Here is a 16877-nt window from a genome sequence, read left to right on the forward strand (position 1 = left end):
TAGTAGCAAAACATACTCCTCGTCCCCCTAGTGATGCAAAACGTTCTGACCGATGGTGTTCTCATTGCAATAAGAGTAGTCACACTCGCAAAAAATATTGGGAAATTCATGGAAAACCACCAAACTGGAAAACAAAGGGGTTGAACAAGAGTCGTGCGTATCAAATCTCTTCTGATGATAAGGGTGAGGAGTCTCGTGCCTCTCCAAAGTCCGATGGTGTATTCATCCCTAAAGCTCAGTATGAGCAATTCCAGAAGGTGATGGCCCAATCTGCTGAGGCAACTAGTCATGTTGTTCAACAAGGTATGGCATTCCATGTTGATCGTAGTAGTCGTCGGATTCTTGATTCAGGAGCTTCTGATCATATGACAGGTAATGCATCCTTGTTTTGTTCTTATACCCCTTATTATCACCCGTCACGAATAAGAACTGCCGATGGTAGTTTCTCCAATATTGCGGGAAAGGGATCCATTAAGCTCTCTGAACATATTACTCTGAATTTTGTCCTTCATGTCCCTTCTCTTACTTGTAACCTTATCTCTATTAGTAAACTTTCCTCTGAATTGCATTGTGTTGCTAAATTCTCTGCCAAAACCTGTGTTTTTCAGGAACATGATTCGGGACTGATGATTGGCAATGCTAGAGAGGAAGAAGGGCTTTACTATTTTGAAGAAGATTCTCCTGAAAAGAGATTTTTTGCAAATCACTCTTGATGTTTATCAGACGATTATAATGATGTTTTGTTGTGGCATCGTCGTTTAGGACACCCAAATTTCTTTTATCTTCAAAAGCTGTTTCCAAACTTATTTATCAATAAAAAACCAAGTTCCTTTTTTTGTGATGATTGTCAGTTTGCAAAACACTCTCGTGTTTTCTTATTCCCTCAAGGATTATCACGTTTCGTCTCCATTTACATTGATCCATAGTGATATTTGGGGGGCAGCTCGTGAAAAAAATATATCTGGAACTCGTTGGTTTATTACTTTCATTGATGATCACTCTAGAGTATACTGGGTATATCTTCTAAAGGATAAGTCTGAAGCAGCAGTCACTTTTAAAAACTTTCATGCTATGGTACAAATTCAATTCCAGACCTCTATCCAAATCCTGCGAACTGACAACGGTACTGAATATTTTAATTCTGTTCTTGGTGATTACCTAACCAAGCAAGGTATTATCCATCAAAGTTCTTGTCCTAACACCCCTCAACAAAATGGGGTGGCTGAAAGAAAAAATAGACATCTCATTGAAGTTGTTAGAGCCCTCTTGTTTACGATGCATGTCCCTAAATACCTGTGGGGGGAGGCTGTCTTGACTGCCTCATATCTCATCAATCGGATGCCCTCTCGTGTCCTGAATTTTCATTCTCCCATTCTTGCCTTACCCGCGTTTTTCCCTCCTTTCGGGCTCTCTCTTCCCTTCCTTTAAAGTTGTTTGGCTCTGTGGTTTTTGTTCATATTCCTCCACATCAAAGGTCCAAACTTGACCCTAAGTCTGTTAAATGTGTCTTCATAGGATATCCTCCTAATCAAAAAGGTTACAAGTGCTACTCACCTTCTCTTCGAAAGGTCTTTGTTTCTATAGATGTTACTTTTTATGAAACACAATCATTTTTTCTCTTGACTTCTCTTCAGGGGGAGTCTATTGGTGTAAATGAAGACAAGTCTTGGATTCCAAATAATTCTACTGTCTTACCTTTACCCTTGGAAACATCTGTTGTTTCTTTACCTTTGGAGGCAGGGGGAGTTAATGTACAGGAGACAAGGAAAGCAACTGTACCAAAGACTGGAGATCCTCCCGGTAAATGGGGAAAATTCTACAGCAGGCGTAAATCTCCTCAAGATCCTCTAGACTACCAGGATTCTGACCCGAGTCCTAGTTCCAGCAATCCACTTGAGAACACTGGTTCAGCTGACCTAGATATGCCCATTGCCCTTCGAAAAGGTACTAGATCTTGCACTGCTCATCCTATTTCTCATCACATTTCATACGAAAAGTTTTCTCAGGTTTTCGTGCTTTCAACACTATATTAGACGGTACAAAAATACCAAAAAATATCCAAGAGGCACTTAATGACCCTAAATGGAAGGATGCAGTCTTTGAAGAAATGGATGCACTTAAAAAAATTGGAACTTGGGAGTCCGTGGCACTTCCCATAGGAAAGAAAACTGTAGGTTGCAAATGGGTGTTCACAATAAAATTTAATGCAGATAACAGCATCAACAAATATAAGGCCAGATTGGTTGCCAAAGGATTTACTCAGACTTATGGGATAGACTATCAGGAGACGTTTGCTCGCGTTGCCAAACTTAACTCTATCTGAGTCCTACTATCACTTCCTGCCAACCTTGATTGGCCCTTGCATCAATTGGACGTAAAGAATGCCTTCTTAAATGGAGACTTACATGAGGAAGTTTACATGGATCCACCACCTGGTTTTGAAGAGGGAGATGGTTCAGTATGCAAGTTGAAGAAGTTTCCTTATGGACTTAAACAATCCCCTAGAGAGTGGTTTGAAAAGTTTACTCGTGCTGTTAAAGGAAGAGGATTTGTCCAAGCTCAGACTGATCACACTTTATTTTTTAAACACTCCGATAGTGGCAAAATTGCTATCCTCATTGTTTATGTTGATGACATAATTGTCACAGGTGATGACTGGGAGGAAATAAAATCTTTAAAGGGGGGTTTAGCTAATCAATTTGAACTAAAGGATCTTGGATCACTCAAATATTTCCTTGGAATGGAAGTTGCTCGTAGCAAGGCAGGAATTTCCTTATCTCAGAAGAAATATATCCTAGACCTGCTACAAGAAACAGGTATGCTAGGGTGCAAGCCAGCAGAAACTCCTGTTGAACCCAATATTAAATTGGGAATTGAAGATGGAAAAGATGTTGACAGGGAGCAGTACCAAAGGTTGGTAGGGAAGTTGATCTACTTATGTCACACTCGGTCTGATATTGCATTTGCAGTTAGCATGGTTAGCCAATTCATGCATTCTCCTAAGGAAAAACACCTTAGTGTGGTTTATAGAATCTTCAAGTACCTCAAAAACACCTCTGGTCGAGGAATGCTCTTTAAAAGGGGACGCAAGAGGATGATAGAAATCTATACAGATGCTAATTGGGTTGGCTCTGCAATGGACCGAAGATCCACTTCAGGATATTATACCTATGTCTGGGGAAATCTTGTGACCTGGAGAAGTAAGAAACAAACTGTTGTTGCCAGAAGCAGTGCAGAAGCAGAATTTCAGGTGCTAGCCCATGGCATTTGTGAAGGAATCTGGTTAAGAAGACTCATTGAAGAGTTAAAGATATCTTATTCTCTACCTGTCAGACTCTATTGTGATAATAAGGCTGCAGTCAGTATTGCTCAAAATCCTGTACATCATGACAGAACCAAACATGTGGAGGTTGATTGTCACTTTATTAAAGAAAAATTGGAGGAGGGTAGTGTATGTTTGTCATATATACCTACCAAGGAGCAAACAGCAGACATTCTCACCAAAGGATTACACAAACCCATCTTTGAGGATTTAATTAGCAAGTTGGGGATGATCAATATATATCTCCCAACTTGAGGGGGAGTGTAGAATATTCTAGAGTCTTTTACTTGTTACTAGCTACTAGTGTAATATCAAATATTTTTATTAACTTTAACCTTATGCTTTTAGTTTAATTGAGAAGCTCAAACTTTTAAGTTTCGAGGACGAAACATCTTTTAAGGAGGGCAGAATGTCATACCCCATATTTTTATTAATAAAATAATAATAATAATAAACTATAAATTAGTAGTAATAATAATATAGATATATATAAATAAATATTATGGTGATAGATAACAAAGTAGAATATTAATTTTATTTTTGATAAAATTATTTTGTGCGATATGAATGCTATTGGAAAATAATTTTGATACTTTGTAATACTCTAAATTATTTATAATAACATAATATTAATATGTACACATATATATAAATATATATATATATATATATATATATATTAGATGATAAATTGTAATTAATTGGATTATTAATTGATTGATGATTTAAGCATTTATGTTTGATTAATAATGATTGATTGATAATGTTCAATTGATAATGTTCGATTGATAATGTTTGATTGGTAATGATTGATTGGTAATGTTGATTGGTAATTTGATTAGATATGATGAGTCAATAATGAGTCAGCCTTGAGTTAGCAAATAAGTTAGCTGTAATCTGAGCCATAAGAAATTAATAATAAAATAGTGTATGAAGCCCATATCTGAGTCAGATAAATCAATAAAGAAAAAGGAAATAAATGCACGAAACCCATATCCGAGCCCAAAACTTCAACTATAAATAGAGGCCTAGCCTAAACAAACTAATTCACTCTTCAACATTTCTCCTCTACTACTCTCTCTCCTTACTTCAAAACTTTATTTGTTTTATTTTCTATATTCTTTTGGTTACCAACCGGTTCTCTGCCCCAATTTATTCTCTTCTAGAAGTTAGCAAAAACGGAGACTAGGTAATCCTAATCCTTAGGTTATAATTTTGTTTGAAGTTTATTAATAGTAATCCTAATCCCTAGATGTTTGTAGGTTATCTGTATTATATGAAATTTGGGCATGATCCTTATATGTAATCCGTAGATGTTCTTAATAGTTTGGTATGAACATTTCTATATATATAGGTATTTGTTCTTTTTAAAATTTAAATTACTACATATGATAATTAGAATATGGATACAAGTTATTCCTTAGAATGAAAGAGAATTCCGAATAAGCTTTTTTTGAAGTACATGGGAATCGATCTGCAACACACACACCCACTAAACACTACACACCCCACCACCACTAGGCTAGCCCTAGTGGGTTGAATTCTGAATAAGCTTGCAATATATGATATAAACTTTTATTTTAGAAATTATGATTATGTGCAATATATGATATAAAATGTTATTATTTTAGAAATTATAATTATGTGCAATGTATGGTATAAGATTTTTCAGGTGCAATATATGGATCTTATTGAATAATTATGAAAATTATGGAATTATAATACTCTTTAAGAAAAACTTTCCAAATATGTGTTTTAATGATTGAATTTGAATATTTATAACTATGATAATTGATGTGATGGGATTATTTGAATGACGATGATTGGATTTGAATTTTTCTATGATGAATGTTGCAGATTTGAATTATTATATCCTTGAATAAATTTGAAAGTTATGAAGAGGATCGGATTTGGATTTTACTGTGATGAACGTTGAAGATTTGAATTATTATATCCTTGAATAAATTGGAAAGTTATGATGATGATCGGATTTGGATTTTACTATGATGAATGTTGAAGATTTGAATTGTTATATAAATTCAAAAATTTATGATAATAGTTGTTTGAATTATGATACTTTGGAAAATTATAATGCCCTTGAGTAACTCATTTAGAGATGATAATACTTAAAGAATAAATAATTATGATTGAATCTTTCCTGATTGTGTGTGTTTGTAATAAATTAATGGTGGGAGGATAGCTTTGGGACGGTACCTCCCAAGGTGATGAACACAACTTTTGGGCTTTATGCCTCCGATGTGAAACTGATGTGAAAAAGATTATATCCGTTCTTCCCAAAGTGGTATCTGGTAACAGTGGTTTTTTTCCCGGGGTACTAATAGCAACTTTGGGAAGAGGTGTGCACACTAGGAAGATGTGAATTGATTATTGCCAATTTTGATTATACGTGGCTGGTAACAGTGGTTTTTTCCTGGGTCACGGGGTAGACTGGCAGGGTTTCCCGGGTCTACCATGGTTCTCTTCCCACTAAATATAATGAACTTAAACATTATTAATAATGAAATTTGTTATTTGATTTGATTATGAAGAATGTCATTGAGTTGTGAATATTATCATATTATGACTAATGTTGTGCTAAATATGTTAGTTGATAATTACCAAATACATCAAATGAACTTAATAAAGATAAATATTATATAATGGAATTTTGATTATTATATTCATATTTGATTTGATTAATGTGGAATTGATTTGAACACTATTTGATATTTGATTTAATTTGTTATTAATTACATTAATCGTATTTTGATTGGGATTACCAGCTTTGCTGACTTTTGTGTTTGTTTGACTGCAATGATCCTGAGGCTGCGGGGGAGCAAATTTTCAGTGAAGCATGTTGCAAAGGATGGGGCTAGCTGTGGGCAGTGAGGATCACGACTCGGATATTTCTAGCTGTCATAAATATTATGTATAAAAAAAAAACTGTAGTCTTAGATTTTTATTTGAATGTAATAGAGTTAGCCTTGCACTTGTCCCTGTACAAGTGCGGCGGTAACACTTCCCAAATTTGATTATTTTGAACTTCCGCTGTTATTTATAAAATTATTGAATTTATTTATGCTATTATAAATTGTTAGAATTTGAGGTGTTACAACTATTCTCTTTGAGTAGTGTGATGCCTCTTCGGATACTGTGTATTTTCTTTATTACTTCAACTCCTTAACTACCTTGTAATCTGTATATAAAGAACCCTTTGGGTGTCAATCAATATATGAAAAATACATTTCAGTCTTATATTACAACACTAAAGTATAGAAAAGGATGAACAGCAGTCTGTGTTCCAAAAAATAAAATAATGAAGTAACAAAAGAATGCTAGCAATATACTCTTTTCAACATACTCTCTATTATTAGGTGAATTTCACGAGGGTTTAAAAAACCTAGGCCCACTCTCAATTTAGTGACCCATATGACATTCACCAAATAATTAAGAATATGTTGAAAATAGAATTAAAGAGTGTGTTGCTAGCATTCATCAACAAACCAAAATGTAAAAATAAATAAATAAAAAAGAGACAAAGTAAAATGACAAATAACAAAGTCTCTTTATTGGCAAATCAATTCATTAATGGCCAAAAAAATAAAAAAATAAAAGAAATGTCTTTTATTAACGAATTATAAGGATGACTATTCCCCTTCATAAAACAGAAAACATTACAGGCTTCTAACAAAATGAAATAACAATACTATCCAATCTACAAATCTCAATAAGAAGAATGCCTCTACACAAACTGTAAAGTAAACACTCATCAAAGAAATGTCAAAATTCACCTGTAAGAAGAATACCCAAGATAGTGTTAGGCCAACCCGAACATCCCTAGACCGTACTCCACTTGCTGAAATGGAAGTAAAAAAAGTCATTACGTGCCCACAAAGAATGGACAGGATCAATGGAAGTCCTAATAAGGAAATGAGGACAATTGTAAACTTGTAATTGTTAGATACATAGGGATGTTCCATTACTCTTACTGTTTCAGGTTTGTATCTTTAGAGTTATGTGTTATTATTTTGTACAACTGTAAATGCTTGTAAAACAAGCTCTCTTTACATAATAAAATTCAGAGTATGGTGTCTGAACAAGACACGAACTCCATCTTCGCCTTTGGATTTATCACTTTCTGTTAATAGTAATGAATCCCAATCAAAATCCAACTAAATTTTTTTTTCCATATAGATGTAAACAGGTCATACATTTAATCAGCAAATGCAAAGAAAAAGCAAAGTGAATTGCAACTCAGAAAATGTATAAAAATAAAAATGAAACAATCTAATGCCCACTTGAAAGAAATTTTCGTTCCATATTGAACAAAAGCTTGTAGTGATATAAACAAACATAAAAAGCAATATTCTTCCACCCCATCCATGCAGACAAGCACTCATGACCACTGTTGCATCGAAACTGACACGGGACACGACACTATGACACGTTAATTCTAAAAAACGTTAGATTTCGACACGTTTTGATATTAAATAATATTTTTAATTTATGTAATATATATTATAATAAATATTCAATAATTTAACAAAAAAGTGAAACTAAACTTATAATACCCATCAATTTTGCAACGAAATATAAGATGTAAATATTTACTACTATATTTTCAAATTGAAAATCTCTTATACACTCCAGTGAGATTTTTCGGTATTCATTTTTAATTTTTATTTATCAGTTTGGTACAACATCGATCAATTTTTTTATGATATATAATGAAATTTCAAATATTATAGATGTTGGAGCTTGTCAAGAGTGTCGGGAAGTGTCGGACACGACACTTCAAGTTTTTTGAAGTGTCAGTGCAACATAGCTCATGACTATCAAAAAAAGCAAAGCCCCGTTGGCTGAGCATAATCCTTTTTCTGCACTATCTGAATGAAAAGATCTAGATTTAGTCACCTGCCAACCCAAAACTCACTTACAATCAATCATTTGATTTCCAATGATCTAATAGAAACACCAGCATTTAAGTGTCGTTTCATTAAATACACTCACATAGGAAGCAATATAAGAACTCATAGCCTCCGTGAATAATAATAACCAAAAAAACAGACAAAATGGTATAGCCTTGGCAATTTGTGCCTATCCTGCAGGTACCCAATTGGACACACACACCTACTTGATTAAATTCAAGACAGATGTGGTGAAAGTATTCACATGTCTTTCAATTATATGAGATGATGGTTGGTTTTTAGGATTTTGATTGATAATGCTGTTCGTATCTGTGCAGGTTTTAATATTTACAAAGGAGCGGGTTCAGTTTAGTATGGGTAGGTGCTACTTCTCTTTCTTTTTTTTGAGAGGGGGGAGAAGGTGCAGTCCCGCCAGTGATCCAAGCAAGCATTATACCTTTTGTGAAGGCCAAAATCAAATGCTTATGCAATCCACCTTCTAGTTTTTTTGCTTGAGGTAAATGACCCTTTCCCCTTGGTTGAACCTAGTAAGATTTAGAAACATTTATGAAGGATGAAATAATCAAGGAAAAACCAGAGAAAACCAATATATAGAAACCTGTGCCTCAGGATTCATTCCAAGAGCAAGCAAGGAACCTAAAGTTTCAGCAAAGGCGTCCCGAACAGATGGAACAGGATCTTCAAGGGCCTATCACAAGTAGCAGTGACAAAGACATATAAAGAATACTATGAATTTGCACCAAACAATTGGCATATTTATAAGTGAGGAGAAGAAATTGAGACAAAAATACCTGCCTTAACACAATAAGAGGCTGAATTGTCAAGTTCTGCCACACCTAAGCCTGGACCTCCAATACTAGCAAATGCCTTCAAACATCTTGAAGCAGCTATTCTCACAGCAAACGACTTATCCCCAGTAGCAGATTTAATTATGAGACGGAATGCCTCTGAATATGCTGTTGAAGCAGCACTACCACCAGAGCCTTCCAAAGCATTCTGAAGCATATATAATGCCTCTTGTCTTACAAACTCCTAAAGTTTGAGGGACATATCGAATTTATTAAAAGAAAGCATAGCTTAACTATAATGAAATAGATGTCTCTAAAATGACAATTGACAAATGATGCAGAAATGAGACAAGGAAACAAATAAAGGTATGTAGCCAATTTACAGATCCTCCCAGAAACAATTGGAACAATGAGCTGCCTTAAATTTAGGAAAGTGGGAAGTAAAGGTTAAGCCAATTAGACTTCATTCTTGTTGGCCAATACAATTATTCGTATTAAATTGGCTATGATTTTCCTCTAATGGTAATTTTTTTCTGGTTTAGAGAATAATCATCACAATTGAACAGTAAATAAGTACAAAAGCATAAGATATCCTCCTAAAAGAAACAAGAAAATGGGGGAAAATAAGGAAGGAAGAGAAAGAATACTCAACTAAGAAAGGCTCAAGTTCCACTTCTAATGAATTTGACCATTTTTGCTAAATGGAAATGACTAATCTGTCAGACTAAAAAGTACACTTAAGTCCTAGCATGCTTAAAATACTATCAAGCATTAGCAACTGAATTATCTACACCTTTTATTGTTCTTTCCAAAAGCACATACCACATAACATATGCAATTACCACTCTCTCTCTTGCACTTTCTATGATGTAATCAACCTCTGTTCCATACCTCTATGCCACATCTAAGCAAGATGCTAATAGAGTTTTTTTCCTTTTTTAATTTTTTTCCTCCTTCCATTTTCTTAATCATAGTCAATGCTCCTTGTTCATGATCATATACAGGTAACCTTAATTTTAGTTGGCTTGATAAAAACCTCAAGTGATGTAAAACAAACATTCTCAGCAACCCGGTGCCAAAAATTATAATGAATATTATTGTCCAATTAAAAAGTCTATCTTTTCACTCAACAGTTAGTTTACAGACATCTCAATATGTAATTAAAAAAAAATCAAATAACAAATCTTTAAACTTAAACAGAGAACTGAAAACAGAATAAAAAAAACTTGGAGTTATAAATTTATAATCCTTGGAAAAGAGGTTAATGTTATGCATAAACCAACAGCACCAACCAAGGGAGGAAATTTTTGTCTTTTCCATTTGGTCCTTCACTTCTTGTGGCTTAGCAATTTAAACATATAAGCATGCAAACTGAAAGGAAATACCTCATTGAATTTCATAAGTTTTGTTGCTATGATTGTTGTCTCAAATAAACCTGAAGTGATTCTTCTACCAAAGTACTTGTACAATTCTCCCAAACATTGTGCAGCACCTATAAAATCATTTTCAGAAAAAATAAAAGAAAAGTGGCAGAATCTAAATTACCAAATGAAAGCAACAATGAGAAAGACAATATGCTCTAGAAAAAACATGCAACACGAAATTTAACATAACTATGGTGTGCAAGAGTCATGTCATGCCAAAAGAAATCAAAAGAAAACTTGCAGAGTAAAAGAGATAGCTAGTTATTTTTTTAAGAGATTTGATCCAGTCCATAAATTCCTTACCTTCAAACTTGCTTTCTGATAGGACTGTTTCAAAGGCTTCTTTAGAGGCACTTGATTTGGTTTATTTCAGAGAATTAGACATGCAGAAATATCAAAAAGCTCCTCTTTTTAAACTGGAGCAATTGCAAGGTTGTGTGGCTTTGTGACCTAGTGGACAGAGGTTTTAGTCCGGAAAATAACATCTCAGTCCTATCCGCTTATGAGGGTAAGGCTGCGAACATATGACCCTCTCCAGTACCAACAATGTTGAGATCATCATGCATAGGCCACTTTGCCTTGGTTTTAATTATTGTTTGCTCCAAGGAAGACACTTGTTATCATTTTTACTTGTGTTTCTTCCACTCCCCCAATAATATGTTTCTTTTGTCTACAGAGAATAAATATATAGAGTAGTCCTCCCAAGCTACTATCCAGATTAGAGAAGATCCAGCATATATCCAGAATAAAAATAAGGTGTTTCTATTTTTGCTATGCTGACAAACTGGACTCCTTGCTACATTTCATATTTTTTCTTTTTTTCTTTTTATTTATTACAAAAGAGGTCCTAAGTCCAAGTGAAAGTTATGGGAAAAGATGAGTAAGTGTGAGCATTCTTACTTCTTTCTTACACCTTGTTCTTTCTTTTATCTATTTTGGAAATGTCTTATCTTCACCAAATTACTTTTTTCTCTTTTATTTCCAAAAGTTAATTATGGCTTGTTTTAAAGCTTTCCCCCTAATCCTCAGTTGATTATGGCTCGTTTTAAAGCATTCACCATATTCCACAAGCTTTTGGTGATCCAGTCACGGCCACCATCCGCTACCCGCTACCATCGCGGGTAATTGATAACCCTGGTTGTAGTAAAAAAAATGGCACAATAAATTTTTTGGCAGTGTACAATTTATACAGTCCTTTGATTTGTGTGTTCCACTTGCATCCTTAAGGGCAACTCTTTTCCCCTAAACATGTTAATACAATAGAATTATGTTTATGGCTTCTCTTTGGTGTTGCACTCATGGCTTCTTCAAAGGAGTTGCTAACTAAGAAATGCATTATTGATACTTTATTTTGGTTTGTTGTCTTTCAGTTTCTATGTTTTGGAGGACATCTTACCCTCCCTTAGTTGGACTTTCCCTCTATCCTCTCTAATAAAAGTTGTTTTTGTGGCATATCATACTAATTTTTTTTTAAAATAAGATGAAAATAATTAGGCAACTCAATCACTAAGCGAAAAACAAAAGATATAAACATTGCATAACACATAATGTCACTAAGCTTTTACTGTTCCTCTTCAGCCAAAAAACACCACTCTTTAAATGGATGAACCAGTTCCTAAGCATCTGAAAGTTTGAAGCAATAAATCTAACATATCCAGTGTATTTTCTCTTGATGGTAAAAGAACAATTTTTTGGGAAAAAAGAGTACAACAATGGAGAATAAAGAATCGTCTGAAAGAAAACCAAAATAGAAACATGTGCTAGCTCAAAGGGTCTTCTAATGCCTCTGCAAATCAAACAAAGAACGCCCCAAGGCAAAAACAAAAAAGTCTAGAAGTCTACACAGAAGAACCTTGGCAACATGTCAGATGTGCCGTGTTCAAATTGTCATATGCCTAGGCTGACTCAATGAATAGTAAGCTTAAAGTTCCACCGACATGCATTCACTACTCAGTATAAAAAATCTAAGAGTCCAAGCCAATCTACGTAGGTGACAATCACCAGGTGCTACATGCTCTGGTGCTAAAGTAACCAATCTCATACATACATGCATAAAAATAAAAATAAAATTCTTTCTTTCTCTCATGCAATTTAAGGACACAATGTAACTACACAAGTTTATAGTGTGATAATAAGTTCACTTGGAAGCAGGGAGAGGAAATATATTATAATAGAAAAAAAAAATTCATTAGCCTTCATAAAAGAATCTTTGCATCGATCCAAAGAGTCAATCAGAGACATTGCAATAATTCAATGTCCATCTATAAGTTCAAGAAATCTTTAATTTTAACAAACCAGCAATTCTCTGAGGTTCACTCCTCTTCCCATCAGAAAGAAATCCCTGAAGGCTGCTAGCTCTAGAGTAAATCGATATCGCATCTCCCTTAGATATGACCTTCGCCATCGCTACTGATCCCAAGTGACGCACGGGCCGTCGTGCACCAATAACAAGCAGGGAATATAGCGCATCCTCACATCTCCTTTGCCACAGCAAAACATTTTCCTGGAAATTATATATTTTAACATCAGATGTCAAGAATCAATGCTCTAAGAGTTTCTAGTTAGAATACAAAATGCCAAAACCTTTATAAACTGTAAAATCAAATGAATACCATTGAACCTCCCGCTAATTATGAAACTTCAGATTAAAAATGAGAGCCAATTAATAACAAGCAACAAGAGCTTTGTCTTAGTCTTAGATTACTATCTCAAGTCTTGTGAGTGTTCTGTTCTGCATATATTGAATTTGAAACAATAGTTTGGCTAATCACAGAAAGCTAGCATCAGAAGAACAAACAAAAACGGTTTATCGTAACTGATGCAAACAAATGTAGATTAATCTCAATCTCAGACTTAATCCACTACAAAGAGAGATTCACGAAAATGCAACCGTGAATGAATCCAAATAAAGTAAGGAACACATCGGATCAGCGGAATTCCAAATCAAATCACAAACAAACGAACAGTGTGAAGCTATGGGAATGAATGACCTTGGTGTCCTCGTCGATGGCGGAGACGAGATCGGAGAGGAGATCGAAGCAGAGGAGTGGCTCCGGAGATTTATGAACTGTAGAGGCCACTATGGATTCCAGTTGTGCCACCAGCACGCCGAACCGCGACAGCGGCGCCGCCATGTTGTAATTTTTCGCCATGTAAATCCAGCTTCACTTCGTTGCACTGTACTACCTATCGCGCAGATGCTAATACAAGAAGAGGGACTTGCCCGGATCCGTTCAAATGCTGTGTAAATCACAAACTATCTCTCATGTAAATTTGTTTTGCGAGACATAACCCTCGCAATTACGGCAAGAAGTGAGATAAAATAAATTTCAAAGATAAATAAAGGGATTATGATTTCTCAAATAATTTTTTTTATCTCTTACACACTGAGAAATGTGGGAAAAGCATACAGAAATATATGAAGTAATGTTTTTTTTGAAAGATATATGAAGTAATGTTTTAAAACTCGATCTGGTTTGTTATAAAAAAAAAAAAAAAAAAACTCGATCTGATTATCGATTCGATCAGAATCATTCGTTCAATTGGTTTAATCGGATTTATTATTTATATATTGAAAAAATATAAACATATTATTTAGATTAAAAATTCACGTAAAAAAATTATCAATGAGCTTTAAAACAATAATTGGTTCAATAATAAATATTATATATTTTTAGGCTTCTAGCTCTAGATCATGTCCTAACATTCGATTAAAATTACAATATAAGTTAAATATATCTTTTGTGCCTTGACATAATGCAAATAAACTAAATCATGATAATAAATGGTAGGCATGAAATATACACTAAGAAGAAAGCGTTCACAATTAAGACGAGACCATCAGTGTTTTCCTCATTTAACTTCTTGAGATCATTATAAAATGCAACTAAATTACATAAACAAATTGCATTAATCCAAAATAGCTTATTTATCACAAAATATGAACATGATTTAATTCAAAAATTCTTAGCAACCAAAAAAAAAATATTTGACCCCGTGATAAAAAAAATATCTGACCCGGTGATAAACCGCGATTCAACTAGTATCGGTTTTCTCTTTAAACCAATTCTCAGCAACCAAAAAAAACATATTCGACCCGGTGATAAACCGTGGTTCAAGTAGTATCGGTTTTCTCTTTAAATCGAATTTTTAAAATTAGTTACAAAATATTTTTCGCAGCGGGTGGGATTCAAACCCCTTGCATTGAGGATATACAGCATAGCAAATACTATTAAATTACATCAAGTTATTGTTTAGATTGCACCATTTAAAATATTTATTATATAATTAAGTATAAAATATAAATTTATATATATATATTCGATTCATGCGGTTCAACCAATGACTCACCGATTAAACCAGTGATCTAGTACCTCGATCAGATGAATAACCCCTACGGTTGTAATTACATTGTTCATTACAGAGCTGCACCACTATCTGAGTATTTTTTTTATTTTTTTTTAGTAAATCCATCGGAGTATTTTAGCGAAACTAGTCCAGAGACATATTGTGGTGGGACTTTTGACCTAATGAGCCTAACTACACTAATTAATCGTTGATAACGTTGTGGACATTGGATACCCAATGAAATCTGAAATATATTACCTAGTGCCCGCAAGGTCAGATGATGTCTTAGTATTTATGATGTCACGAGTATCTTACTATGTTAAATGAAATGTCAAGATGGTGTGGTATCAACAGGGTTAGAAATGAAAACTATAATAGATGTTTATACATGGGGCTGCTCTTGGAGAACTTAAGCATCTTGTATGCAAGGAAAAACTAAATCCAAAAACAGACAATTGAACCTAACCATACATATCCTAAATAATTTGAGAACTCGGTAGTCACACCAAGTTACATCGCAAACAAATATTTTGAGGAGTTATCTGACTTAAAAAAATTGGAAGGTAAAAGCAAAGAAGGAATATATTAGAAGACAGGTGAAGGTTAATTCCCATCATATGAAGCTTACCGGTCAAAGAGGAAAGGTGCAAAAATTAAACAAGGAAACTTGGCAAGTAAATTTGCAAAACTAAGGGACTATGCTATGATTATAAGGAAAGATAATTCATGCACCAGTCAACGCCACCAAATGTAACCACCAAGTACAGAAAATTGAGCTAAATAGAAAAGTCAAAGGTAATAATTTTCTTATGTAGTAAAACATAAAAGTTATTTTCTACACACTCATTGGTATATGTGAGGTCCATTTTTAGGGGAAGAGAGAGAAAAAGTAAAGTGAGACTCATCTTGAATTTGTGTGTGTAGGAGATAGATTATATTTTATGCAACATAAGAATAATAAATCCCAAAGTTAAAATGGATATATGTTATAAATATAATCTATATAAAATTATTTAAGGGGTGTAACTTTTTGAAAGAGTTAGTTATTGACATACTATTAGAGTCCTTATGGCTAAGTGATGTGCTATCTCATTCTTTTAATAAATATTATAAAATTTCTTATCACATTATAATCTCTAACTTTTTATTTATTTTCTTGTATCAAAAAAAATCTCTAACTTATAGTTATTCAAAACGTACTATTCAAATTCAAATCACTTTCAAAACTCTACCTTCAAAAAGGTGACAAATTTTAGAAGAATTACAAAAGTATTTTGACGGTGAGCTGAATTAAAATGCAGTCCATATATTAATGTAGTAGTAGTTATTATTGACTAATATTAGAAAATCTTCACGGGTAGTGATAAGATTTTACATTGTTTTAATATATAATTTATCTTATGTAACAAATCAAGCCAAGTTACGCTAGTAAACATCCAAAGCTTTTTAAAGAATACACATTTTTTTTTTTTTGGTGAAAAAATATACACATTAACAATAACAGTAATTGACATTTTTTCTCTTCATCTTTTGCACCTTTGTTTCTCATTCTCACTCTTCTTTCACCTCATTTTCACCAGAATCTATGTAAAACTTAGGAACATAGTGTTAGAATCCTAATGAATCCATTAAGGTACACTACATCAGCAAAATTGATGAGGTATACCCGTTACATACGTAATTTCTCGATGTGAATATTGGTGGATTCCAGAATACTCTAATCCAACAACTAATACTTGTATTAACTTTTTATTGAATTAAATAGTACCTGGCTATGATGTCATTATTGGTGAAATTAATCCAAGGTGGCAATAGCTAAGATGTCTATATTGCTCCCATAGTGGTCCTATCCTATGGCACAATCACAACCTTCTTCCAAAGCATCATTCCTTTTAAAGAAGTCCTCTGACTCATATTCCATGAAGAATCCCAGTTCAGAAGAGGCCACTTACCCTACTCACACTAGAATATATTGTTGGTTAAGGACAATTTCTAAAGAAAGAATAAAGATACTCAGCAACACGGACCATCCCTTTTCTTAATATATGCGTTCTAGCTGATTCCCTTT

At 33.9% G+C, this 16877-nt stretch overlaps 1 protein-coding gene across 1 annotated transcript; it reads right to left on the reverse strand.

Annotated features, from left to right (window-relative positions):
- Window positions 1–7016: 7016 nt before the first annotated feature.
- On the reverse strand, window positions 7017–13669 carry LOC133303553 (protein SWEETIE-like). Its single transcript, XM_061503471.1, has 7 exons — window positions 13453–13669; window positions 12758–12965; window positions 10424–10530; window positions 9042–9282; window positions 8849–8938; window positions 8687–8774; window positions 7017–7178 (listed from the first exon to the last, which is right to left on the reverse strand). Exons 1-5 carry the CDS (start codon window positions 13612–13614, stop codon window positions 8931–8933), a joined length of 726 nt encoding a protein of 241 aa, XP_061359455.1. The 5' UTR covers window positions 13615–13669; the 3' UTR covers window positions 7017–7178; window positions 8687–8774; window positions 8849–8930.
- Between the last annotated feature and the right edge of the window lie 3208 nt (window positions 13670–16877).

Source organism: Gastrolobium bilobum, unplaced genomic scaffold (assembly GCF_033153095.1).
Source record: "Gastrolobium bilobum isolate Gb01-03AN ecotype WA unplaced genomic scaffold, APGP_CSIRO_Gbil_v1 utg23698, whole genome shotgun sequence".
Lineage (NCBI taxonomy): Eukaryota > Viridiplantae > Streptophyta > Magnoliopsida > Fabales > Fabaceae > Gastrolobium > Gastrolobium bilobum.